General features: G+C 44.9%; 1 protein-coding gene across 10 annotated transcripts in view; it reads left to right on the forward strand.

The window, feature by feature from the left end:
- The window catches only part of LOC140419816 (KH domain-containing RNA-binding protein QKI), a 746,610-nt gene that overhangs the window by 364,193 nt on the left and 355,123 nt on the right, over positions 1-27,294 (forward strand). For all 10 annotated transcript variants that reach the window (XR_011946033.1, XR_011946034.1, XM_072503844.1 and 7 more), the window contains exon 3: positions 10,058-10,174. Coding sequence is in view for 8 of the 10 variants with exons in the window: in XM_072503844.1 (XP_072359945.1) it covers positions 10,058-10,174 (117 nt within the window). In the remaining 2 variants the exon portion in view is untranslated. The remainder of the gene's footprint in view (positions 1-10,057; positions 10,175-27,294) is intronic.

The following is a 27,294-nucleotide window of genomic DNA, read 5'->3' on the forward strand; positions in this document are numbered from 1 at the left end:
TAATCTTGTATCCATAGAATCCCATATAATTCCACAGTGCAAAAGGAGACCCTTCAGCCCATTGCGTCTGCACTTACCCTCCGAAAAAATACCCTACCTCGGCCCACTACCCCACCCTATCCCCATAACCCCACCTAACCTGCACATCTTTGGACTGTGGGAGGAAACCGGAGAACCCGGTTGAAACCCATTCAGACAGGGGCGAGCATGTCAACTCCACACAGTCACCCAAGGCTGAATAGAACCTGGGTCCCTGGTGCTGTGAGGCAGCAGTCTTATCAAACCACCTTGCAATTTCCTTTGCTCCATAACCCCATATTCTTCAGCCTAACCTTGTGACTAAGTTGCCTCATGTCTGGAATGATTCTGGTAAATTTCCTCTGCACCCACTCAAGGACCCATGCATCCTTAAAGCACAGTGATCAGAACTGGATTCAATGTTTGAACTGCCCTAACTCGAGCATTGTAAATGTTACTTTGTAACATCCATGCTTTTGTACTCAATACCTCTATTTATGAAACCCAAGATGCCAGAATGCTTTGCTTATTACTTTCTCAAAATGTCCTGTCACTTTCAAAAAACTATGCAATGAACAATGGGTCCCTCTGTTTCTGAAGAATGTTTCGAACTGTTCCTTTAAGTCTACATTTTCCGTCCCCATTCCTTCTGCCAAAATGCATCAAACTTATCCATATTAAATTTCATCTGCCACTTGTTTGCCCATTCTGATAACCCATCTATATCCTGTTGATATCCTCCTGACTGCTTGCCACATCTCCAGGGTTGGAATCTTTGGCAAATTATGAATTATTTCTCTGCATTTTGATACCTAAATCATTTATATATGTCAAAAAGCAGTGGTCCTAGCAATGACTCTTTGGGAAACACCATTGTCTGAAACAACTCCATTATCACAATGCACTGCTTTCGGTCCAATTCAAAAAAAATAAAATCCCATAAACCAAAAAACTCTTTTCAAGGGTGTGGCCCAGCACTCTGCATTCACTTGAAATAGACTGGCTTTCCCTGAGATTCTGACCCTGTCTTACCAGTAGATTTAAACCCTTCCGGAAAGCAAACTATATCTTTTAAGTTACCAAAGCAGGTAGCTATAATCAATGGTTTTTTAACTGGAACAGATATTTAAAATGAAGATAGAGAGACATGCCAAAACACTTATTTTCTCTGTCTGTAATCCACAGCAGTCAAAAGTGAAAGTAAAACAAACCTTACAGCCACAGCTTAGCTCCACCCACAAAATGACATCAATGAAGCCATGTGGTAAGACAAAAACCTTTCTTAAAGGGACACTCCCATGACAGGTGTCACATTTTCCACTTTCAATAGTCTACCACCTCCCCTGCATTTAGGGGAAATTATGGAAAGCCTTTATCCCCTTTAGCAACCTGGGATGCAAGCCACCCGGACCAGGTGATTTATCCACTTTATGCATAGCCAGCCTTTCCAGCACTTATTACGATCCCAGACCAGACTCCAACAGTGGCTAGGATACTGGGCCGAAACCCCAATGTTTTAGTTTATCTTAAGACGGTGCGGAAAGAATTATTCGCTCCAGGAGTGATTGCATGAAAAAGTTGTGCTTTGATATTTCGAAAACAAAATGTTATTATGAACACAATATGAAACTATTAACTTCATACCTGAAAAGAACAGCTTACAATTACCCCTTAATACTACTGTACAATTTCCCATTAACGAACAAGAAAAGAAACATAGCTCTCAATCAATCTTAAAAATCAGCAAGGTATAGAGTAATACTTGCTTTATAAAACAGATTTGGCTCCGGTTGGAACCCACGCAGACTTTGGCTGAATATCTTCAAATAGTTGCTTATTTAGGTTGTTTCAGCCTCTTCCTTGTCTTCAGACAAGACTGCACTGCTTTAAAATGTTATTCGATTTTTTAATTATCCTGCTTGGAAAGAAAACTGCCTTTACTTGTGGACTTTGTGGTAGCCAGATCAGGGCGGCGATTCTCCGAGCCCCGCGCTGGGCCGGAGAATCTCCGCAACCGCGCCATGATGCACCAACACCGGTGTGCCATTCTCCGAGGTGCGTTTGACGCGGCACTGGCCGCGGGCCACTGGAATCGGCAGGGCCACCGATTCTCCTGTCCGGATGGGCCGAGCGGCCGTGCGGATACGAAAGAGTCACGCCGGCGCAGTTCACCTCTGGTCGCTGCCGGTGGGAACTCTGCGCAAAGGGTCGGGGGTCGGCACGTGGGGCGGGGAAAAGTGCTCCTTCAGCAGGGGAGGGGGGGGCCTCCGATGGGGTCTGGCCCGTGATCGGGGCCCACCGATCAGCAGGCTGGCCTCTTTTCCCCCCCCCCTTCCCCCGGGCCTACTTTGTTGCGCGGCCGGCCCCTGAATCCCCACGCCATGTTGCGTCGGAGCCAGCGTGCTGAAGAAGTCCCCTGCGCATGCGCAGGTTGGCGCGGCCCAACTGCTCATGCGCGGGTTGGCGCGGCCCAACTGCGCATGCACAGGTTGGCGCGGCGCCCATTTGACGCTGGGAAGGGAGACCGCTCCAGCACCATGCTGGCCCCCTGTAGGGACAGAATCGGTCGTCCCCTTGCCCGTTTCGCACCATCGTGAAACGCGACGGCGTTCACGACGGCGCGAACACTTCATCTCCATTTTGGAGAATCGCCCCCTAGACCTCTGCTCCTCTCACTCCCAAAGCTTCTCCAACACTCACTGCCTCTCTGCTTTACTGGGCTTCACCCAGCAATAACCTAATCTCTCCAAGCTGAAAACAAATTGGGCGGGATTCTCCGATCTCCCGCTGGGGCGGAGAATCCCCGGGGGCGGAGCGAATGCCGCTCTGACGCTGGCTGCTGTATTCTCCAGCACCGGTTTTCGTGCGGGGTTCACGCCGGTCGGAGGCTATTGGCAGCGGCCCCCCTGCAGTTCTCCGGGCCCCAATGGGCCGAGCGGCTGTCCGTTTCTGGCCAGTCCTGCCGGCGTGGGTTAGGCATGGTCCCACACAGCGGGACCTGGCAGGTAAGTTGGCGGGGACGGTCCTCTGGGGAGGGGGGGGGGGGGGGTGTGCAGGGGGATCTGACCCCGGGGGGCCTGGCACACGATCGGGCCCACTGATCTCCGGACGGGCCTGTGCCATGAGGGTACTCCTTCCTTCTGCGCCGCCCCGTGTAGGGCTCCGCCATTGCCAGCACGGTGAAGAGAACTCCCCCGCGCATGCGCCAAAATATGCCGGCCTGTCTGCACGTGCGTGGAGAATTCTGCACTTTCGGGGGCTGTTGCTGTTGGAGTGGTTGTCGCTGGTTTTCCCGCCAGCGTGGAGACTGAGTCCCCGGAAAGGAGAATCCCGCTGATTATCTCTGCAAAAGCACATCAACTCCCATGGACCTCCCAGTCAATCCACATTCCTCTGGTCAATTTCACCTGCCCTTTTCTAGAAACAAGACAGTAGCTGCAATGCCACTTGCTCTGCAACGTAGCCAGGACGAGCAGAGGAGTAGACAAAAATGGTATCTCTTTGAGGAAGGAGGGCGAGGAGGCCTATCCTTTATGGCCCTACCCAGAAAGTGTCTTCCAGAAAACCATTCATTCATTGTAATGAGCTAAGAGCAGTGCATTAGGAGGCTACACTTCAGAAAATAGTTAGTGGTGGAGTTGTATCTGTCGTCTGCTTCATGACTCCTCAAACCAGAAAGAGGACGACCCTGGCAGTTGCTGTGAGTGTCACCATCACTCTTTTTATCTATACAACAAGATATTTTTAGATGGAGGCAGGTGACATTAAAATCCAAATCAGTAGTATATATTAAGAAAAGAAGTCATCCAAACATCAATCCCTGGGGAACCCAACTGTATGCCTTCCTCCTGCTAAGCTCTATTTCCCACCACTCATTCAAGTTTGTATCCATGATGCTACTATCCCTTTTATCTATTGACTTCTACTTACCTGGCTGGCCTATTATGTGGCAAACATCTTTTGGAAGTCCATATAACCGTATCAACCCTTTCTGCTACCTCATCAAGTAACTCAATTGGCTAAACACAATTTGCCTTCAGATATTCCATGTTGGCTTTCCTTAATTACTCTACTCTTGTCACCAAGTGACTGTAAATTTCTAAAACCATTCCCAGAACAATGATTATACTGACTGGCCTGTAGTTGCTTTGTTTATTCTTGCAACCTTTCTTGAACAAAAGTGTAACATTTACAATTCTCTAATATTCTGGCACACTACTGTAGGAGGATTGGAAGATTATGACCAGTACCTACACAATTTACATCCTTATTTCCCTCAGCATCCTGGCTGCATCTCATCCAGTCCTGGTAATTTATTATTTAAGTACATCTCGGCTTTCTCATACCACTTTATCAATTTTTTAGTCACACAGTATCTCAGCTACCTGCTCATTCACTTTAACTTTGGCAGATCACCTTTCTTGATAAAGACAAGTGCAAAATACTCATGTAGTATTTTAGTCATGTCCTCTGCTTCTACGCATGGTCACTAATTGACCCTCACTTTACTATGCTGTTTATTTAAATGGCTATGGAAGACTTTTTGGATTCCCTTTCATGTTAGCTGTCGGTCTTTTTTCACCTCGCTTTGTCTCTCATATTTCCTTTTTCATTTCCCCTCTGAGCTTTCTGCATTCAGCATGGTTCTCATATTTATTGAATGGCGATGAAAAGGACCAGAGAAGTTTTGTTGTGAAGAAGGGAATCAGAGAAGGTGTACAGATGAGAGGAGGTTTAAAAAATTGACCCCAGAGGAAAGGTGTGTTACGGAAAGGGGAGAGAGAAAATTAACAACTTTATCCTCTCTTTATCAGTCCATAGGCAGCAGTGTTTTTGAATGATTTTGAAAGTAGGTTATGGCGTATTTCCCCAATCCCACAGTTTCAGGACTGATAATGCCCTTGGCTTTTGATAGCGTTATCATCCATATTGTGGTTCTTGAGCCGGGAAGCCATTGTCTTGGCAGGCCCTCTGACTCCGCTAGAAGGGTAAACTAATGAAGATGCAAATGGTGTACATTTTCCCCTCAATGGTCCACTTTTGAAATTGATTTGGACTGTCCCAGATGTGAGGTGGGTCTGTTAATAACTCTGCAGGCATGATAAGTTTTGATCTGTGAATCTACCAGTTTAGTGATTAGAATGTCCTTCTAATTAGGTGTTTCTACAATGATGAGAGGAGGATTCTTTTGTCCTTGTAATCCCTGTTGGTAGCTTCCAGAACAAAGGATCAATACTGTAATCATGTGACTTTCCGCAGCTATATTTTTGGTTCAACAGAAAGTCCATCTACCCATTATACACCCTTCTTTCTCCCACCCACCACTATTGCATTCCACTCAACTTCCATATCCTTCCCTCCCTATTGCACCTAACCCTCCAGTTATTCTTTCCCTTAACCCGTCAATTTGCATTCTATTTTAGCTTTTAAAGGGGAAAATTGGCAGGTGAAAATTATATTTGCAATGTATTTTAAATGATACGCAATCTGGTCATCAGCTTCTCACGAAGTCAGAGTGACCAGCTTATACGGAAACCATGTGATGGAAGAAATGGTGACACAAAATGTGTGACAAAAACATGATCGCAGAAAGTGGCAAACAGGAAATATGTGCTGATGTAAGATTTTTAATTCTTCAGAAATTGTTGGATAACTCTGTTTAAGACCAAGTTGAATCAAATCATGTAGTTTTATTTTAAATTAGGCTAGTAAAGCTACGTCGTTTCAGTTCATTATTGTTATATGGATGCGATTCAACGACCGGGTTGTGCTTGTTGCGATCGGGGCACACCGGGTGAAAAGCGGGAGGGGGTAAAATGGCAATTCACCCAGCCCGCTCACGATGGTGAGTTCCAGATTATGCCCAAAAATGGCGAGAATATATTTAACTCTAATTTGCATGAATTGCAATCTCATTAACAAGATTAAAGTCTAATGCAGCGGCCTTCCAGGAATTGCCTGACTCACCAGTGGGAAGTCATGTGGGTGTCATTTAGCACAGCTTTTCAAAAACGTGAAGCTGGCACAATGGCTACTAAGGGGAAGTGTGGCGCTGAATTGCCCTTTACATTTTCCGGCATGCAGCTCAAGGGTACCAGAGCTGCTGCCCCAGTGCTGGGGGTTGGACTTGGTCGGGGGCTGAAGGGTTCCAGGTCGGGGGTCGCCCCTGGACTGGGGGAGATGAGGGGCTTTGGATCTGTGAGGCCTTCAAGCCATCTTTAAATATTGTGGAGACCGATAACAGGGGCAACCATAGCTTCCGCCTGTCTGTCCCACCAAACTCTTGCAGGGCAAAGTCCTGCTGCGGCTTCTCTCCTGAAAGCCAATTTCACTCCTTTTGACCGTGAGCAGCCTCTAGCTTCACAGCTGAAGGCTATTTCAAATGAGGAATTAGTCTTGAAGTTATGAGAGCACTTCACATTCCTCAACTCTCAAGAGCCTCCTCGAAGGCACATGTGCCTTGCCTCAGAGGAGGATTAGTGAACTGCATGTCCAGCAACCATTGATGCCTGACCAGTGTGCATGAACTCGAGGAGCATCAGCACCATAGAGGCAGTTGCCAATGAGGTATTGAAATAATAGTCTTTTGGCTCCTAATTAACCTGCAGCCTCGCCAGCTACACAATCTGAAACCAAACTCTGTTCTTGTACAATGCAGCCTTCGTTTTATTGAAGGCCATCTGCTTCCTCGCCAGTTCCACTCCGATGTCCTGTTAAATCCTCCCACTTCCAATCTCGTGTTGCTTGACCCACTTCAGGACCCACTCCTTCTCCCGAAAGCTATGAAATTGAATGATGACTGCCCGTGGTGGTTCATTCGATTGAGGCTTCTGCTGGAATGTTCAATAGGTCCTGTCTAGCTCTGGAGGGGATGTGAGTCCCTCCTCCCCCATAATCTTCCCAAACATCTACGAAAAATACCCAGTGGGATTTTGGGCCCTCCACACCCTCCGGCAATTCCACGACACTAGTTTCTGCTTCCTCGAACTGTTCTCAAGGTCGTCCAACTTAGCCCTCAGACTCTGATCTCGGCCTCCAGCAAGGCAATTTCCCACTGTACCTTGACAGAGCCTCTTCACACCCTTCAACACCTTGCCCTGCTCCTTCACCGTCTCCAAAGTCTTTTCCAGCGTTTCTCAGATGGGACCCAGAACCTCCTTGATCGACTTTTGAAGGGTTTCTGACATCACCTTCCACTGTCTCTTAAATTGCTTATCAAACTTTTGCCAGTACACCAATAAGCATGTCTGCCATGAAATAGCGGTCGCAGCCACTGGAGCTGCCTCTGCCATTTTCTCTACAGAGGAGCCACACGAAGCCTTCGAGTCTGTCGATGAATTTTCATTCACAGGCTTCTTGCCTCCAGCCTTTCTTGGCATTTTCCCGAAATAGGCTCCTTATACCTTCAGATGGATCTGATATTTCCATCAAAGCACTCCAGAAACCGTGCAAAAGGGACCAAAACAGCAAGTACCTCGCGGGAGCTACCTAGTGCGTAACCTCTCCCTACATGCTGCCATCGTAAAATCCCCTGTGATGTATTTTCATAGTGAACATTTCACTGTGACAGATTTCCATTCCCACGAGCTACAGATAGTGCCCCCCACACCTCAGGCAGTGCCCAGTCAATGATCCTCACTCTTCTTGATCATCTTCTGTGATCTACTACTACATCTAAGTGTGTCCCCACGATGCACATCAGAGGTGGAGGCAGTCTGCTGCTATCGGTGCCCTGTGAATTTGCTGCCCTTTGCGGACATCCTCTGGAGGGCCTGGAGCCAGGGAGGTGCTGTCGACATCCGACTAACCAGTGTCACTGGCGTTGCCATGCCCCCCTATTATGCCTGTGACGATGTCAAGAGGGGGTATTTGGAAGAAATGGAGACCGCAGTATTCTCCTTGGTGGTGAGCCCCAGGTTGGACTCCACTGCTTTCTCCACCCTGACGGTGCCCATGAGATCCTGGGAGCTCCATGAGATGGAGGAGCAGCTAGAGGGAACTCCAAATACCTCTGAGATATCTGGTTCTGCCAGAACTGGAGGCTCCCCATTGTCTGCACAATGGACAATGGTGTTGACACCCTCAGCGATGCTCCTTAGTGACTGGGCTATGCTCTTCAGATCCAACCTGCATCTGGGACACGACCCTCAGTGATTGGGATTTGATGTTGAGGCTCTCAGACATGGTCATCACAGGCTGAGCCATGCCTTTGACATATCCACTCAAGATGCGGACGTTGTGTTCCAGGTTTTCCACTGTGGTCGCTTTCCCAGCAGTGTTGGCCTCGGTGCCATGCAATGTCAGCACTATCTCCTGCAGCCTTCGGGACACTTGCAATCAACCTTCGAGTCACTGGAATGTCGCTGACACCCCCTCCTGCATCTCACGTCTGTGTCCTATAGTGTGTATCAGCTCTAGGACAACGTTGTCCTGAGACTTGACATCTGGCTGCGACCCAGCTATGTCCTGGGATCCAGCAGACATCCGACTGCCATCTTCCTTGGATGTTCTGCCTTCATCTGATGTACATCAGCAAGTGTGTGGTGCTCACCTGATTGTGTCCCTGAAGCCTGTCCACTAATGTCGCCCACTGAGGTAGGTGTGTGTCTCTGCGTAAGTGGAAGGTGTGGGTGACAGCTGTGATGCCTCATCAGTATCAGCGGCTGGTTTAGCTCAGTGGGCTAAACAGCTGGTTTGTGATGCAGAACAAGGCCAGCAAAGCGGGTTCAATTTTCGTACCAGCTGAAAATTCTGAATTCTCCCTGTGTACCAGAACAGACGACGGAATGTGGCGTCTAGGGGCGTTTCACAGTAACTTAATTGCAGTGTTAATGTAAGCCTAATTGTGACAATAAAGATTATTTATTATTTTTATATTTAGGGTCGTCTCGGAGCACTTTGTTCTTTTGGGTGATGCGGGGGGGATGGCCCAGCCTCATCAGGTGTAATCCTGCGAGACAATGGGCATGTAGTCAATGAGAGGGAATGATTGTTAGACATGAAGTACTCACTTGAGACAGGTCATCTGGGTGAAGGGGCAGACACCTCACTGGCACAGGCAAAACTCTGTTGGTGACTGCTCTCTCCTCGGGCAACCCGCGATTTCCAGGGCCCATTCCTCATAGGGTGTGAGGCCTCAAATCCTCCCTTGGGGGGGACAGGGTGCCCTGCCTCTGATCCAAAGCATCGAGAAGCCTTGAGGTCAGCATCCCCAAAGCGAGGAGCAGGTCTGCGCGCTGCATGCTTGTGTGTTGACTGGCAGTGAGTGGTGAGGGAACGTTTAAAAGCAGCTCCCCCTTGATCGCGGAGAGCTCCTGAGGTGCAAGTCAGGCGAATCAGATGGCGAGGGAGCCAGTCATGTTGAGAATCTTGTGAGGGCACATTTTTGGCACTATATACTGTTGAATATGGGCCGCAATCTCGTCAATGCAGCCGTTGTGAAACTCCCTGCCAAACGCGCTCAAAACCGGACTTTAACTTGAGTCCACTGAATCGCGCCCATGATATCCTCTATAATAATTCCACATTGGGTTGGATTGGATTTGTTTATTGTCATCTGTACCGAGATACAATGAAAAGTACTTTTCTGCGAGCAGCTCAAACCGATCATTTAGTACATGAAAAGGAAATGAAATAAAAAGAAAATACATAATACGGCAACACAAGGTACATCGGGTGAAGCAAAAAGGAGTGTAGTATTAATCAGGTCAGTCCATACGAGGGTCATTTAGGAGCCTGGTAACAGTGGGGAAGAAGCTGTTTTTGAATCTGTTTGTGCGAGTTCTCAGACCTTTGTATCTCCGGCCCGATGGAAGAAGTTGGAAGAGTGAGTAATTCACTCCGTATATTCAACCTATTATACAGCTGCAGATCTGAATTATTTCAAAGTGCTCTCTTTTTCCAGAATCCATTGTTCAAGGTGTAAAATTTGTGGTTGTTCCTTAATAAAAAGAGATTTTTAAAAATGTTTATCAATTAAACACACTTTCTCACTGATGCAAATGACTCATTTAAAGGATTTTTTTTCTCCCTTAACTAGTTCAACTTTGTGGGAAGAATTCTTGGACCCAGGGGGCTAACAGCAAAACAACTGGAAGCAGAGACAGGATGCAAGATTATGGTACGAGGAAAGGGCTCAATGAGGGACAAGAAGAAGGTGAGTCTGATGTAACTGGATGGTTTTGAAAGAGGATTTTCCTTAGGACACATGTACACACACTAATTCTGGAACAGTATTCCAGTAAACTCTAATCTCAGAAAAATAATTCTTCATTTGGTTTCAGGATAGCTCCTTGTACTTGTCCCAAAATGGAATATTTTTTGAAGTGGAACAAACAGCTCAATCCATGAGATTTTATGTTGTATGTTGTGTTCAACACTGCCTTGCTGATTAAGTTTGTGTTCCAGATCAAGCTACCACTTCAATTTTTTGCTGCAGTTGGGATGTTTATTCACTATTGAATATAGTGAACTTGAGCTTGGAAAAGAGACTAGCAATACAGTTCACCTGGTCCACTGAATATTTGCCTATCTTGTCACCTGATTAGAAGGGCAGCTTTGATGCTCCTGTAGAGTATTTCGCATTCATTATGTAATTTTTAAAGTTACGGTTGCTGTAATCAATTTGTTTATTATGGATAGAAAGTGGGAACAAGCCATGTCATCCTCTATTAAATCACATGATACTATTTGAATAGTTTGAATCGCTGAATGAATATTTAAGAAGGGATTGAAAGTATAAGGATAAGTTTGAAGATCTAGCTGACGCTGTGAAAATATCCAACTCATCAAGGTTGAATGACAAATTGCTGTCCTGGAAATTTTGCTTATTTATCTTGCGGTCAGGGAAAAAGTTAAACCCTTATTGTTGAAGTTGTGGTTATGCAGAATGGATAAGTTGGTAGAATCAGTGATGATGGATGATGGATAATGTGCATGGTGCATAATGAATTGGTTTGATGAGCCACATGGGCACGATATTATGAACCAAAAAAAAATTCTTGCACTGTCTTATTTACAAACAGGATGTGTTTAAACAAGTCTATTGCTCCAATAATTTTTGTTTTGTGTGACTACCTGAATTCCATAAAGGCTTTATTACAATGGTTATATAAATCATATTATTTTGTTAATGTGGTTGGGTTTATCAGCAAATTGTTTAAATTTAAACACTACTGGGGCATCTGCTTTGCAATATCATTAGATCCCATTTATAATAACTGATATACTGCTCACATAGTTTGAAATGCAAAAATAACAGGTCAGATGATTAAAATTTAAAAAGTAGTCCATGAGTAGAAAGCAGTGGAATTATTGTTAGTTCTAATTGGGATATAAATAAGAACACACTTAAATAAGTTGAGCTCTTTGTAGATTTATTTAAAAGCATAAAATAGAATGATTTGACACAGTAGTTTAGGTAAGTTACTTGATTTAAGTTAGTTTATGGGTGTTTTTTGAACCGGAGATAGGTATAAAATTTCCTTCGATTTGGTAAGAGGACCACTGTCATTCTTGATCTATGATAGTGATCTGAACTTGATTTGCAGGACACAATTTCAAAATTTGGTTATAACGCAAAACTTGGACATATAGTGAACTGTGAGGAGGATAGTGATAGACTTCAGGTGGGCACACAGGCTGGTGGAATGGGCTGTCAATGGCCAATAAAATTTAATGCAGAGAGTGTGAAGGAGCAATAGGGAGGCAATATAAAATAAATAATACAATTTTAAAAGGAGCAGAGGGATCTGGGTGTATATACACAAATCATTGACGGGTTCAGAAAGTTGTAAATAAGGCATACAGCTCTCTGGGTTCATAAATAGAGGCATAGAGTACAAAACCAACTTTGTAAACCTTCATGAATCTTTGTAAAACATTGGTTGGCCTCGAGTGGAGTACTGTGTCCAATTCTGGGTAAGGAAGGATGCGAAGACATTCGGGATGGTACAGAAATGATTGATGAGAATGGTTCAAGGGGTGAGGGACTTGGGTTATGTGGGTATATTGGAGCAGCGGGGGTTGTTCTCACAGAGGAGAAGATGGAAAGGAGATTTGATAGAGGTGTTCAAAATCATGGAGGAATTGATGGGAAGAAGCTGATGCCATTGAAAATGCAGGAAGCAGATGTCTCTGATTTTAAGGTGAATGGCAAAAGGACCAAAGGTGGTACAAGGGAACACTTGTTTTGACCCAACCAGTATTTAGGATCTGGAATGTACTGCCAGAATGCGTGGTGGAGGTAGATTCAATCGTGGGTTCCAATGGAAATCAGATAATTATCTGAAGAGAGAAACTTGATAAAAATATTTTTTTTTTAAATTACCTGAAGAGAAAAAAATTGCAGGACCATGTGGAAAGGATTGGGAAATTGAGCTAGCTGAACTGCTCTTGTAGAGAGCTAGCATGGACAGGAAAGGCCAAATGGCTACTTCCGTGCTGAAACCATTCTACCATTATTTATTTAATTATTGGTCAGCACAATTATTTTGCATTGGGAACTGAGAGCATTTATTCCTTATTAATATTGGTACTGCAGGTCCAGTGAAATTTTCCAGGATATTTTAAGGACCCTTAAGCATTAGCAGTTATTATGAAGGCAAAACTTTCAGCCCTCTTGCTGCTGAGCCAGAAGGTTCTGGGTTCAAATCACACACCAGGTTCTGAGCACAGTAATCAAGGTGGACACTCCAGTGGAGTGCTGAGGGAATGCTGCACTGTCAGTGATGTAATCCTTCAGATGAGATGTTAAACTGAGGCCCCATCCATTCTCTCGGGTGAATGTAAAATATATACCATGGCATAATTTTAATGAGGAGTAGGGAAGTTGTCACAGGTGCCCTAGCCAATATGTGTCTTTTAATTAACATCGCAAAAAGATTATCTGATCGTTATTACATTGCTGTTTGTGGGAGCTTGTTGTGTGCATATTGGTACCACATTTCCTACATTACAACAGGGATTACAGTCCAGGAGTACTTCATTGGCTGTGATATGGTCATGAAAGGTGTACAAATTCAAGACTTTCTTTCTTTATCTTAAATTGAAAGATGAGGGCTGATGCTAGGATTAAACAGTTTTGAAGTATGAGACTAAATTTGATGGTTTTTATCTGTATGTGGGCCAATAACAGGGACAGCATGGTGGCACAGTTAGCACTGCTGTCTCACAGCACCAGGGTCCCAGGTTCAATTCCGGCCTCAGGTGACTGTCTGTGTGGAGTTTGCACTTTCTCTCCGTGCCTGCGTGGGTTTTCTCCGGGTGCCCACACCCCCACCCTGTCCCCATATCCCAGTAATCCACCCAATGTTTTTGGACACTAAGGGCAATTTAGCATGGCCAATCCACCTAAACTGCACATCTTTGGACTGTGGGAGGAAACCGGAGCACCCGGAGGAAACTCACAAGTTGGGAGATGTAAACCTGAGACCCTATGGCTCACCACTGACAAGTCTTCAGTTACGTAGAACCTTGGTTAGGTGTACCTGGAGTACTGGGCGCAGTTTGGTCCCCTTACCGTAGGAGGATATTATTGCCACAGAGGGAGTGCAACGAAGGCTCACCAGGCATATTCATGGGATGGCAGGACTGTCCAAAGAGAGCTTGGGGAAACTGGGCCTGTATTTTCCAGAGTTTCGAAGAATGAAAAGATCTTATTGAAACCTACAAAATACATAAAGGGCCAGGGTAGATACAGGTAAGATGTTTACTCTCGTTGGAGAACCCTGAACCAGGGGGGGCAATTTCAAATTAAGGGAGAAGCCAATTCCGACCAAGATAAGTAGAATATTTTTTTTACTCCGAGGGTTGTAAATCTTTGGAGTTCTGGAGAGCTGTGGAAGCTCAGTCATTGAATATGTTTAAAGCAGAGACTGATAGCTTTCTAAATAACAATGACATAAAGGGATATGGGAATAGTGTGGGAAAAAGATATTGAAATGGATGATCAGCCATGATTGTATTTAAAAAAAAAAATAAAAAAAAATCTTTATTGTCACAAGTTGGCTTACATTAATACTATAAAAATCCGCTAGCCGCCACACTCCAGCGCATGTTCGGGTACACAGAGGGAGAATTCAGAATGTCCAAATTACCTAACAGCGTGTTTTTCGGGACTTGTGGGAGGAAACCAGAGCACCCGGAGGAAACCCATGCAGACACGGAGAATGTGCAGACTCCATGCAACAGTGACCCAAGCCGGGAATCGAACCTGGGACCCTGGAGCTGTGAAGCAACAGTGCTAACCACTGTGTTACCGTGCCGCCCAGTATTGACTGGCAGAGCAGGCTCAGTGGGCTGAATGGCCTACTCCTGCTCCTTTTTTCCTTAGAAAGTGTATGTGTGGCAAGTTTATAGAGGTAATATCCATTGTAGACATAGAATTTAGGGGCAGCATGGTGGCGCAATGGTTAGCACTGCGGCCTCACGAGGTCAAGGACCCAGGTTCAATCCAGGCTCTGTGTCGCTGTCCGTGTCGAGTTTGCACATTCTCCCCGTGTTTGCGTGGGTTTTGCCCCCACAACCCAAAATGGATTGGCCATGCTAAATTGCCCCTTAATTGGAAAAAATGAATTGGGTACTCTGAATTAAATTTTTTAAAAATAGTTTATAATAGAAAAAATTGATGTAAGATGCATGGTAGCACAGTGGTTAGCACTGTTCCTTCACAGCGCCAGGGACCCGGGTTCGATTTCCGGCTTGGGTCAGTGTCTATGCGGAGTCTGCACGTTCGCTCTGTGTCTGCGTGGGTTTCCTCCGGGTGCTCCAGTTTCCTCCCACAGGTCCCAAAAGACGTGTTTGTTAGGTGAATTGGACATACTGAATTCTCCCTCAGTGTAGCTGAACAGGCACTGAATGACTAGGGGATTTTCACAGTAAGTTCATTGCAGTGTATTATGTGACTATTATGTGTAAAATTTAAATTATTTTTCATTCATTCATGGGATGTGGGCGTCGCTGGCTGGCCAGCATTTATTACTAATCCCTGAGGGAATTTTAAGAGTCAACAAAATTGCCGAGGATCTGGAGTCACATGTAGGTCAGACCAGGTAAGGACGACAGATTTCCTTCCCAATGGACATTAGTGAACCAGATGGGATTTTATGACATCGACAATGGTTTCATAGTCACCTTTAGACTTTTAATTCCAGATTTTTATTTAATTCAAATTTCACTATCGGCCGTGGTGGCTTTAGAACCCGGATACACAGAGCACGACTTTGGATCTCTGGATTACTAGTCCAGCGACAATACCATTATGCCACTGCCTCCCATATACAACAGTATGTTGTGGCAAATCCTGTCATTGAGAGAATATTGAATGTTGTAGGGACAATCTAAATACAACTCTTTTAGCAAATAGAATAGATTAACCTTTCAAACGTTTTGTCACTCAACACACTTTCAAATTAAGATTTCTATTTTCAGTAAAAACTGTGAATCCAATTTGAACTTTCCATTATTTGAAGAAATTGCCAGCACCAAATGAAGTGTTTTAAGTAATGCAAAGGCAAACCGGGTGGTCACAAGCTGCTGTTCAGAGCAAGCAATCTTTTTCTACTTGAGCCTAGGGGTGCGATTCACGAGACAAAAGTCTGCTTTTGGACGTGTTTGATGGAGTGTATCTCAATGGCTGCAGTGCCGAGAACCACCCTCTATTCAACGGCACTTCGCTATATTTTTTTTGGCGTTTGGGTGTTTCTCCCTGCTGAGGCCACTCTTCGGCAACCGTCCTGCATTGCGAGCTGATCTCGGCAGCAGGACTGGCTCCTCGCAGATCACGGCGCCATTTTGGAAGGCTACCCAGGTAGCTATACCCCCCTCCATTCAGCCACCCTGACTTTCAGTATTCCCCCTCCACTTCACTCCCCCAGCCTTTTCTGGGACCCACAAACCCCACCTTAGCCTAGCCCCTTTCCGGCAAGGCCACCCCCAGGCCTAACCTCTGGCACCTTGGCACTGCCAGCCCTGGAACTCTGGCAGTATCCCTGGCAGTGCCAGGCTGGCAGTGGCAAAGTGCCAGGATATCACGTGCCCTGTCCCCGACTACCCGGGAGACTTTAATGGCCTGAAAGAGCCATTAAACGTAGCCCCTCCCAGGTGCCGTTACGCCTGGTCCACTTTTGTGGAAACTAGTGCTAAACGATGCCATGACAAGGTCCCGCAGATGTGGCCGTTTGATTCCCGGGCGCAGGGTGTTAGTGATTTAATTTGAGGAGCAAAATACAGTATTTTACCATGCAATTCATAAGACCATCAGAGCCATCAATCCCGCCTTATCGAATGAATGGGGCTACGTTGCACAGAGTTAATCTATTCTTGAAAAAGCTATCTAATGGGAGAGGCAAAAAGGCTGTGATGAATTGAAGTAAGAATTTTGGAAAATTCCTCTCCACTCTTTCCAATCAAGCAAGCGCTAACAGACCACATTTGCTGAGTTACAATTAGCAACATATCCCCTACAACTGGAAATGATCCCTTCTCTTAGAAGATTGCCAAGTTTTCTTTTCAATGGATATTAGCACGGTAGCACAGTGGTTAGCACTGTTGCTTCACAGCTCCAGGGTCCCAGGTTCGAGTCCCGGTTTGGGTCACTGTCTGTGCAGAGTCTGCACGTTCTCCCTGTGTCTGCGTGGTTTTCCTCTGGGTGCTCCGGTTTCCTCCCACAGTCCAAAGATGTGCAGGTTGGGTGGATTGGCCATAATAAATTGCCCTTCGTGTCCAAAAAGATTAGGCGGGGTTGCTGGGTTACGGGGATAGGGTGGAGGCCTGTGCTTCAGTAGGGTGTTCTTTCAAAGAGCAGATGCCGGCTTGATGGGCCGAATGGCCTCCTTCTGCACTGTAAATTCTATGATTATATGATTACAATTCAATAGTCACTGCTTGTTTCTGCAGTTTGTTCTAACATGATGACTCTCTGTGAAAAGACATACATCCTGGCATCTAACACAACTTTGCTTGCATAAGGATTTTTTTAAGCATAATCTCCAGTGCTACCATCTAAAGCCTTTATCTAAATAGATTCAATCCAAATACCGTCGTTTTGAAAACATCAGTCATAACATCGCTAATCCTACATTCACCAAGTAAAGACTAACTTTAGAATGTCATATTTGGTAATCACCTTGGTAATCATTCGGGGGAATTTTCCCAAAATCTGTCAGTGTCAGGTCCAGACTGAAAATCTGCATGTATCTCCAGCTGTGGGTCGGGGGGGGGCGGTGAAGAGAGAGGCGGAAGGAAGGTGGGGAACCACACAAGAAGAGGAAGGGTGTCCATGTACATAGATCCCTGAAAGTTGCCATCCAGGTTGAGAGGGTTGTTATGAAGGCGCACGGTGTGTTAGCTTTTATTGGTAGAGGGATTGAGTTTCGGAGCCATGAGGTCATGTTGCAGCTGTACAAAACTCTGGTGCGGCCGCATTTGGAGTATTGCGTGCAATTCTGCTCGCCGCATTATAGGAAGGATGTGGAAGCATTGGAAAGGGTGCAGAGGAGATTTACCAGAATGTTGCCTGGTATGGAGGGAAGATCTTATGAGGAGAGGCTGAGGGACTTGAGGCTGTTTTCGTTAGAGAGAAGAAGGTTAAGAGGTGACTTAATTGAGGCATACAAGATGATCAGAGGATTGGATAGGGTGGACAGTGAGAGCCTTTTTCCTCAGATGGTGATGTCTAGCACAAGGGGACATAGCTTTAAATTGAGGGGAGATAGATATAAGACAGATGTCAGAGGTAGGTTCTTTACTCAGAGTGTAGTAAGGGCATGGAATGCCCTGCCTGCAACAGTAGTGGACTCGCCAACACTAAGGGCATTCAAATGGTCATTAGATAGACATATGGAAGATCAGGGAATAGTGTAGATGGGCTTTAGAGTGGTTTCACAGGTCGGCGCAACATCGAGGGCCGAAGGGCCTGTACTGCGCTGTTATGTTCTATGTTCTATCCTGGAGAAGTACCATTGCCACTGGCTCTGAAAGATCCTGCAAATCCATTGTCAGGATAGGTGCATCAACATCCGTGTTCTCGCACAGGCCGACTCTTACCAATTTTTACAGATGTACCATAGATAGCATCCTATCTGGCTACATTACAGCCTAGTATGGCAACTGCTCGGCCCAAGAGAGTAAGAAACTACAGAGAGTCATGAACACAGTCCAGTCCAATTCCCAAAACCACCTCCCATTCATTGACTCTGTCTACACCTCCCACTGCCTTGGGAAAATGTAAGCCTAATCATAGACCCCCTCCCATCAGGTTATTCTCTCTTCCAACTTCTTCCATTAGGCACGAGATACAAAAGTCTGAGAACACGCACTAACAAGTTCAAAAGCAGCTTCCCCACTGTACCAGACTGCTGAATGACCCTCTTATGGACTGAATTGAGCTCTTCACACGTTTTCTCTAGTGAGATGTACTACACTCCATATGCTTCACCCGGTGCCTGTGCCTCTGTATTTGCATTGTGTACTTATGTATGTCCTATGTTTTTGTCACGTATGGAATGATCCATCTGGACTCTAAGCAGAACAATACTTTTCACTATACCTTGGTACACGTGACAGTAAATCAAATCCAATCCAATCCCAGCATCAAAACATTAACCACATTCTATCCACTCTGCTGTGAGGGCCATGTCATCCACATGCCTGACATGAGACTCCCAAAACAAGCGCTCTACTCGGAGCTTCAACACAGCAACTGAGCCCCCGGGAAGTGAGCCCCTCCTTGAAAAAATGGAACCCCCCCCCCCCCCCCTCCCAGACACCTGGGAATCCCTGGCCCAAAATAGCCCAAAGTAGAGTGAAAGCACCTGGGAAGGAGCAGAGCACTTCGGTTTCATGGTTGAGAGGAAGCTGAAGCCAACATTGACAGCGGAAGGAGCTTGTGGCAACGTGGCACTCCACCCATGCGCTCCTCTAACAACAGTCTGCCCCAGCTGTGACCGAGATATAGGTCCCACATTGGACTCCTTAGTCACCTGAGACCTCATTTTTAGTGTGTAAAAAATTCACCCTCGATTCCAAGGGACTGACTAGAAGAAGGAAGTCCAACAGAATATCATTGATATTGCAGCTTAGAATTTCAACAGTAACCATTAGCCTATATTGCTTTCATGTAGGGTTACCATGACAGCCACTTGTTCACAAAAATACTGTAGGCATGTGCTGACTAAAACGTTTCTGGTATGTGTGCTGCATTCTTGCTAGTATTGTATATTAGAGCATCAGCGTACAATAGTCAAGTTACCATAACACAAATACATACTGCTGTGTAACATTGACATGCCAGACACATATATCTGAAGTGAGATTTTGCAGCAGGTCTATGTAAACTGGCCCTTTCAGGCTGCATTGTTCTTCATGTACTGTTTGAGAACTGAGTGTTTGAAACGGCTTGAAACAGCTGAATTTGAAGCTTGCAAACAATCATTTAACTTTAACGAGGTATTTAGAAACATGGTCATTCTGGAAAATAATGAAATAATACACTTGTAACTTATCGTCATTCAGTTAGATCATGATTGATCTGTGCCTCAATTCCATTTTACCTGCCTCGGCACCATTTTCCTTGGTATGTTTACCTAACAAAAAGCTATTGGCTTTTGCAGGTTGGATACATATACATTTTCCAGCTCAAGAAATGGGAAGATTTTGAGGTCAAACAGCTGGCTGGAGACTGTCAGGTTTTCCAGCTGAAAGAGCTGGGATATTTCAGCCTGCAAAGTAGTCCTGACCCACTGCTACAATTAAGAGTCTTAACTTCACAAATGATATAGATTAAATGTGCTACATCATTCCCTTTAGTTTCTAATGTTATCAGTTGTACATCACTCCACATCTTATTGGAAAAAAGGCCCTCTCCCAATTCATTTAGATCTGCACTTTCAAAATGTTACTGTGTAGCCTCTGACCCTCCAATCACCACAATATTTCCTCCACTACCAATCCTCTGAATCACATTATCATTTCCACATCCTTTGATGCCCTTTTCCCCATTAAAAACCTTATTCGCTGTCACCAGGCCATTCTCCCTGGTACGGCCTTCATTTTCTGCTCCTTGAAATCAAAGGGACGGGGACATGAATGCCTGTGGCAAACAACAAGTTTAATTCATCACCATCATCATTATCAGGTCCTGTTTTTCTCTGTCAAAACTGCACATTATTCCAGGATTAAACCCTGGCATTATTTCTCTTCTGCAAACTACATTTTTAAAACCCTTTCCCCTGCTACCTGCACCCTCATAAAATCATACAATGGTTATAATAGCACAAGAGGAGGCCATTTGGTCTATTTGCAAGTGCTATCTATCTGATCCACTCACATGCCCTTTCTCCTTAATCCTGCAGAGTTTTTTTCTTTTCAGGTGACTAACCAATTGTCTCTTGACTATCTCCATTGTATTTGCCTCCACCACCCATTAGGGCAGTTTTTCCCAGATTGTAACCATTTGCTGCATTTAAAAACAAATCCTTAATTTACATTTAGTAGTTTTGTCATACAGCTTAAATTGCTGTCCTCTGGTTCTTGACTATTCTCTCATGGTATACTTCTCTCTGTCTATTCTGTCTCGACCCCTTATGTTCTGAATACCACAATCAAATCTCCTCTCAACCCCCTCTTTTCTAAGAGGAACAACCCCAGCTTTTCTGAACCATTGTTCTAAGAGAACCTTATCTCTGCAGCAACTCGCATAAATCTTTTCTGCACCCTCCCTAAAGTCTTTGTGTCCTTCCTAAAGTGTGGTGTCCAGAATTGGGCACAGTACTCCAGTTGTGGCCAAACCAGTGCTTTATAAATGTTTACAAAGTTTTGATTTGAGAGAAAAGGGCCCCAACGTGTTCAGTCTTTCTCGGTAGTTAATTTTAACGCCCAAAAACAGTCCGGCTTTGGGAAAGTATAGCAGGTGAAGTTAACGACCCACTATCAAACCGGACCCTGGGTTTTTCTTGGCCTCAGTTGGGAATTCCCCACCAAAGCGGCAGTTGCTTCGCTTCCTGCACCGATGAGCTGGACTTGGACTTCCCGTTGCGACCTCTGGACCCCCCCAATGCCCCAACATACATGTTAGTGGGTCCTGGAGCCCCTCTCATCACACCTCATAAGGGCAGGGCACCCCTGGGCCCGATCCCTGGCACAGATATCCTGGCACATGGGTACCTTGGCAGTGCCCAGGTGGTTCTGCCAGGGTGGCAGTGTCAGGCTGGCAGTTCCATGATGCCCAGAGCCCAATCACCTGGGGGCCTCCGATGGCCTGGGAGATCCCCCTCAGCTGCTATTACGTCTGGTCCAAGTTTGTGTGGGCTAGTGCTAAATGCCACCATGGCGAGGTCTCCCAGGCGTGGGCTTTTGTTCCTGGGCCTTGGGCAAATTGGGCGCCAACATAGTTAAATGAGCCTAATGTAAATTTGGATCTCACCTAGTGATGGCAAGATCCAAATCGCGCTGTCTCGCAAGATCTCATTAAATCTCGTGAGGCATTCCGAGCGCTGCAAATCTCGCAAGAGGCCTCACGAAATTTAGCGGCCTCGTCACGCTCTCAGTAACGCGACGAGGTTGTTCGATTGCACCATATAGTTCTGGTGGATTTTCCATAGCTAAGAAGCTGCTGCATGGGCAATCTGTGCGTGCCTCCATTCTATTATAAGCAGGCACTGGAGAGGTTGGCAGAACTCTACACATATATTGCTATTCTGAAAGACAGCACAATCATTTCAATGCATTCCTATCAATTCCCACCAGGATTGCACTCTGGCTCAGTATGAACAGACCTCTGTGAAAGTGGCCCTAATTGTACCAGTGAGATCAACAATGTCTTGCCTCAGCTTGTCTGTAAGCATTTGTCATAACTGCCAAGCCTGGAAGAGACCGCTTATTCCAAACTGGCTATCTCGGCCTCTGTGGCAACAGTCTTGACTTGCACAGGGTGCCATGGGCTGACTGCCCAATGTCAGTCCTGGGCCGTTACTACTCAGACCATAGAATCCCTACAGTGCAGAAGGTTTGGCCCATCAAGTGTGCACAACCCCCCCCTCGCCACCGGAAGACCACCTCACTTTGGCCCAATCCTCCTCCCCACCCCTGCAACCCCCCACCCAACCTCCAGATGCTTGGGGGAAATTTAGCATGGCTAATCCACCTAACTAGAGCACACAGGAAATCCAGGCAGACATGTCCCTTTCTTCCACATGCAGTGGTGTTGAATTGCCTTCCAATGTTTTGCATTTATAACTAGTGGATTTCACCATCTGACCCACAAATTTACATTAGGACATCAGATAGAATGTTACCGACTGAATGCTTACAGACTGATGAGTGGCAATGAAACATGGTCTCTTGTGGTTTATTCTTACCACAGTATTTGTTCTGCAGCAGAAGCAAGCCTACTTTAAATATAAACCAGCTTTCCTGTACTGATGCTTTGACAGAGTGTTTGATTAAATACCACTAGTAATATGTTATCAAAATTAATTGGTTAACACCTGGCCATATTGTACATCATTTCCTGAAAAAGACTATGTGGAGGGAAACAGCAAGATGAGGAAATTTTATGTAATGTTTAAATGGTTTTCTTTAAATTAAGCCTTTGGTTTGTTTCTCTTAATAATGTAGAGTCACCTATTCAGTTGGGAACAAAACCTGGTCTAGGTCACAGGGCTCCATTCAGGTTAGCACAAAACAGCTTATTGCTTTTTATAATGCAGTTTGTAGCCTTCATTCAATGTCATGGGTTAGGTTTCAGAAAATGTTGGCCACCTTGTTATAAGGGACACTAAATTGCATTACTGATCTATGTGGAGCTACTTAACTTGGTTATTTTAATTAATTGCATGCGCATGATATGAATTAAAAAATTCCATGGGCTCGCAGCCAAGTTGCTTCAAGTATAGCCGTGCCAGAGTGGCTGATGAGGAATCCTCTTTACTGTGACATGTTGATACTGTTTGTGATGTTCTTTAATTCAGTTAGGCATTGTAATGCATGAAGTCAGTCTTGTAATTCCATTGGGTACTTCAATACATGGCCAGACTCCAATTGTGCCAACTATTGTAAAAGATGAGCAATTGCTATTTTGTTGTGCAGATAGATGGCTCTGTTCATTCTGTTGAACATAATGAATAAACTAGAATACTTACCTTTGGGTACTGAATCGCCTCAGTGGCTCCAGGAATAAATCTATACTGCTTCATTATATTATAGGATGTAACTTGTAGCTCAAATTTTACGAAAGTGTTGCATGTAGAAAATAATTGTACAGGATGGACAATTTGAACTTGGCTCATGATTTCTATATGTTTGAATATCTTTAAATCAATATATTTTGAAATTCCAGTTAAGTTTGAACTGTTTCAGTCAGATTTGTTGTGGTAACTTTTCTTTTGATTTTAACATAGAACCATAGAATCCTACAGTACAGAAGGAGGCCATTTGGCCAATAGGGTCTGCTCTGACCTTCTGAAAGAGCACTCTACCTGGGCCCATCCCTGTAACCCCACCTAACCTGCACATCCCCGGACACTAAAGAGCAATTTTATCATGGCCAATCCACTTAACTGACACCTCTTTGGACTGTGGGAGCACACCAGAGCACCCGGGGAAAACCCATGCCGACACAGGAAGATAGTGAAACATTTTCTTGCAGATGCTTAGGGGAGGCACAGTGGTTAGCACTGTTGCCTCACAGCAACAGGCACCCAGATTCAATTCTGGCCTTGGGTGACTGTATGTGCTGAGTCTACACGTTCTCCCCGTGTCTGCGTGGGTTTCCTCTGGGTGCTCTGTTTACCTCCCACAGTCCAAAGATGTGTAGATTAGGTGGATTGGCCATGATAAATTGCCCTTAGTATCCAAAAAGGTTAGGTGGGGTTACGGGGAGAGGGTGGAGGTGTGGGTTTCAGTAGGGTGCTCTTTCCAAGGGCCGGTGCAGACTCGTTGGGCCAAATGGTCACTGTAAATTCTATGATAATCGTCCTTCCATCTGCAATGATTTATGCACACGTATACCTAGATCCCATTTGTTCCTGTACCCTCTTTAGAATTGCACCTTTTATTTTATATTCTCTACCAAAATAAATCACTTTACACTACCTCTACACTAAATTTTATTTGTCACTTATCAGCTCATTCCACTAACCTGCTTTATGTCCTTTTGAAATTCTACACTACCCTCCTCACGGTTCACAATAGTTCCACGTTTTGTGCCATCACAGGTTTTGAAATTATTATCGGTTAATTCCAGCAGGGCCACAATCTTGGAATGTATTTTACCCACTAGTCCACCTGCGAGAGTGTAAAGATGAGGACTGAAAAGTTGGAAGATTCGGGGAAGTTTGTAACTTTATTCTTGTATGATCTAATATTGAAATAATGGAACTGGTTGAGTAGAGTTCATTCAAAGGCCTAGATTTAATCTCTAATCTGCTTTATTGATTGTGTGCCAAGTTGGTCATCATGGTTCTAAACTAGGTCTCTGTTCTTTTGATTAGGGAAGGGATATCAGTCAAGGGTGTTGCAAATTGATTTTCAGTGAAATCTGTGGGATGGATATATGGACTTCGAGTGCCGGATCTTTAGTCAAATAACCTGCTGACAGTAGCTGTTAAAGCTCACACCTGAAGAATTGCCTGTTAAATTATATTAAATAATTTAAATAAATAAAAAGTTGATATTGTGAAAAGGAGAGGTGAAATAATAAGTCAAAAGAAACGTTAGGGTAAGTATCCGCTTTATGTAATTTCCAATTCTATTCAGGAAACCTAACCAACTGTGAATGAGAATGCAAGTGCTCATTTTATGCCTGGGTCCTCATTATTGACACTGCTTGCCCCAGATGATCTGTGAGAGACTTGTCTAGTTTTCATCCTGTGTATATGCTTGGTCTTGTTGTTTGCAGTCAATTGTGTGAAAATTGTGACCATAGTACCATGTGATTCCATAAGCATTCAATGGTACGAACTGTTGGATATTCCAAACTTCCTTCTGAATATTTTATTTACAAGTCAGATGAGGAATGTTCGCTGATGATTGCACAATGTTCAGCACCATTCGCAACTCCTCAGATACTGAAGCAGTCCACATGCAAATGCAGCAAGATAAGAATTGGGCTGATGAGTGGCGAATAGTATTTGTGCCACACAAATGCCAGGCAATGACCATCTCCAACAAGAGAGAATCAAACTGTCGCCCCTTGACGTTCAATGGCATTACGGTATCACAAGTGGCTAGCATTATGGCTTCACAGCGCCGGGTCCCAGGTTCAATTCCCCACTCGGTCACTGTCTGTGAGGGGTCCGCACGTTCTCCCTGTGTCTGTGTGGGTTTCCTCCGGGTTCTCCGGTTTCCTCCCACAGTCCAAAGACGTGCAGGTTAGGTGGATTGGCCGTGCTAAATTTCCCTTAGTGTCCAAAAAGGTGAGGAGGGGTTATTGGGTTACGGGGATAGGGTGGAAGTGAGGGCTTAAGTAGGTCGGTGCAGACTCGATGGGCCGAATGGCCTCCTTCTGCACTGTATGTTCTATTACTATCACTGAATCCCTCACTATCAACATCCTGGGGTTACCATTCAACAGAAACTGAACTGGACTAGCCATATAAATACTGTGGCTGCAAGAGCAGATCAGAGACTAGGATCCTGCAGCGAATAACTGACCTCCTGATGCCCAAGAGCCCATCCACAACCTGCAAGTCAAGAGTGTGGTGGAATACCCGCCACTTTCCTGGATGAGTGCAGCTCCAGCAGCACTCAAGAAGGTCTGCCATCCAGGCAAAGCAGCTGGCTTGATTGGCACCCCTTGCACAAACATTCACTCCCTCCACCACCAACACAAAGTAGCATCAGTGTGTTCCAGCTACAAGATGGACCGCAGGAACACACCTAGGCTCCTCAAGCATCACCTTCTAAACCTACTCCATAGGTTGCATGTAGAAAAGAATTGTACAGATGGGCAATTTGAATTTGCCTCATGACTACCATCTAGAAGGACAAGGGCAGCAGATACTTGCGAATACCACTACCTGGAAGTTCCCTCTCGGGTCACTCACCATCCTGACATTGAAATTCATCGCCGTTCCTTCACTGTCGCTGGGTCAAAATCATGAAATGCCCTTCTTAATCGCATTGTGGGTGTACCTACACAACTTGGACTGCAGCTATTTAAGATAGATGTGGAGATGCCGGCGTTGGACGGGGGTGAGCACAGTAAGAAGTCTTACAACACCTGGTTAAAGTCCAACAGGTTTGTTTCGAATCACTAGCTTTCGGAGCGCGGCTCCTTCCTCAGGTGAAGGAGCCTGTGGGCTCACCTGAGGAAGGAGCAGCGCTCGGAAAGCTAGTGATTTGAAACAAACCTGTTGGACTATAACCTGGTGTTGTAAGACGTCTTGCTGTAATTTAAGAAGGCAGTTCACCAGAACCTTCTCAAGGGCAGTTAGGAACGGGCAATAAATGCGGACCTAGCCAGCGAAGCTTACATCCTGTAAAAATGAATTTTAAAAATGATAATGTTAAAAATTAACATCCTTGAAACTGACATACAAAGTCTACGGTTTTTTGGAAACAAGATAAAATTTGTCTGCCAGACTTTCACAAAGTTTGTGTCCTTTAGAGTTGAGCAAGGCAGAAGAATCAGTTAGATGTTGTGTTTCAGGACTGTGAAGTAGTGTTTTGATGCAGAATAATAGATCGGATCATCCGCTTGACTCTGCATAGCAGATTGGTTTCGTTATCTCTGCTGGGCCTTTCAATAATATGGTCTGAAAGTCGATTCATGCAGGATATGAAATAGGCCAAGGATGAAAGCTGCTGTCTTGGTTACAGTACACAGCACATAGCTTTTCTGGATGAGTTGAGATGAAATGTTGCTGAGTCGCAGACTGATTTGAAACTGATTAATGGGGAAAGAAAGATGCAATCTTGACATTTAAATGTAGTTGATGCATGAGCCAGAATCAACAAGAGTCATGCAGGGAAAAATGTTGAACTTTTAAAATAAACTTTTATTGTAGTTCTGTCAAGTTGATTCCTGTATTTTAGACCTGTTGGAATTAGAATTAGACCCGAAAATTTACTCACACTGAAAATGTGACCGTCAGATAAGTTTGTTTAATTCTTTTGCATTGTACCAGTGGAACTGCAAGGAAGGAGACTTGAAATATTCAACTGATGAAACAGTCCTGAATGCACCATAATTAAAGTGTATTGTTTGTAAGGTGAAATAGTAGCCATACTTTGAAAGGCTTTCTTAAATATCGAATACAGTCCCGATACACATTGAGA

Source organism: Scyliorhinus torazame, chromosome 1 (genome assembly GCF_047496885.1).
Source record: "Scyliorhinus torazame isolate Kashiwa2021f chromosome 1, sScyTor2.1, whole genome shotgun sequence".
In the NCBI taxonomy this organism is placed as follows: domain Eukaryota; kingdom Metazoa; phylum Chordata; class Chondrichthyes; order Carcharhiniformes; family Scyliorhinidae; genus Scyliorhinus; species Scyliorhinus torazame.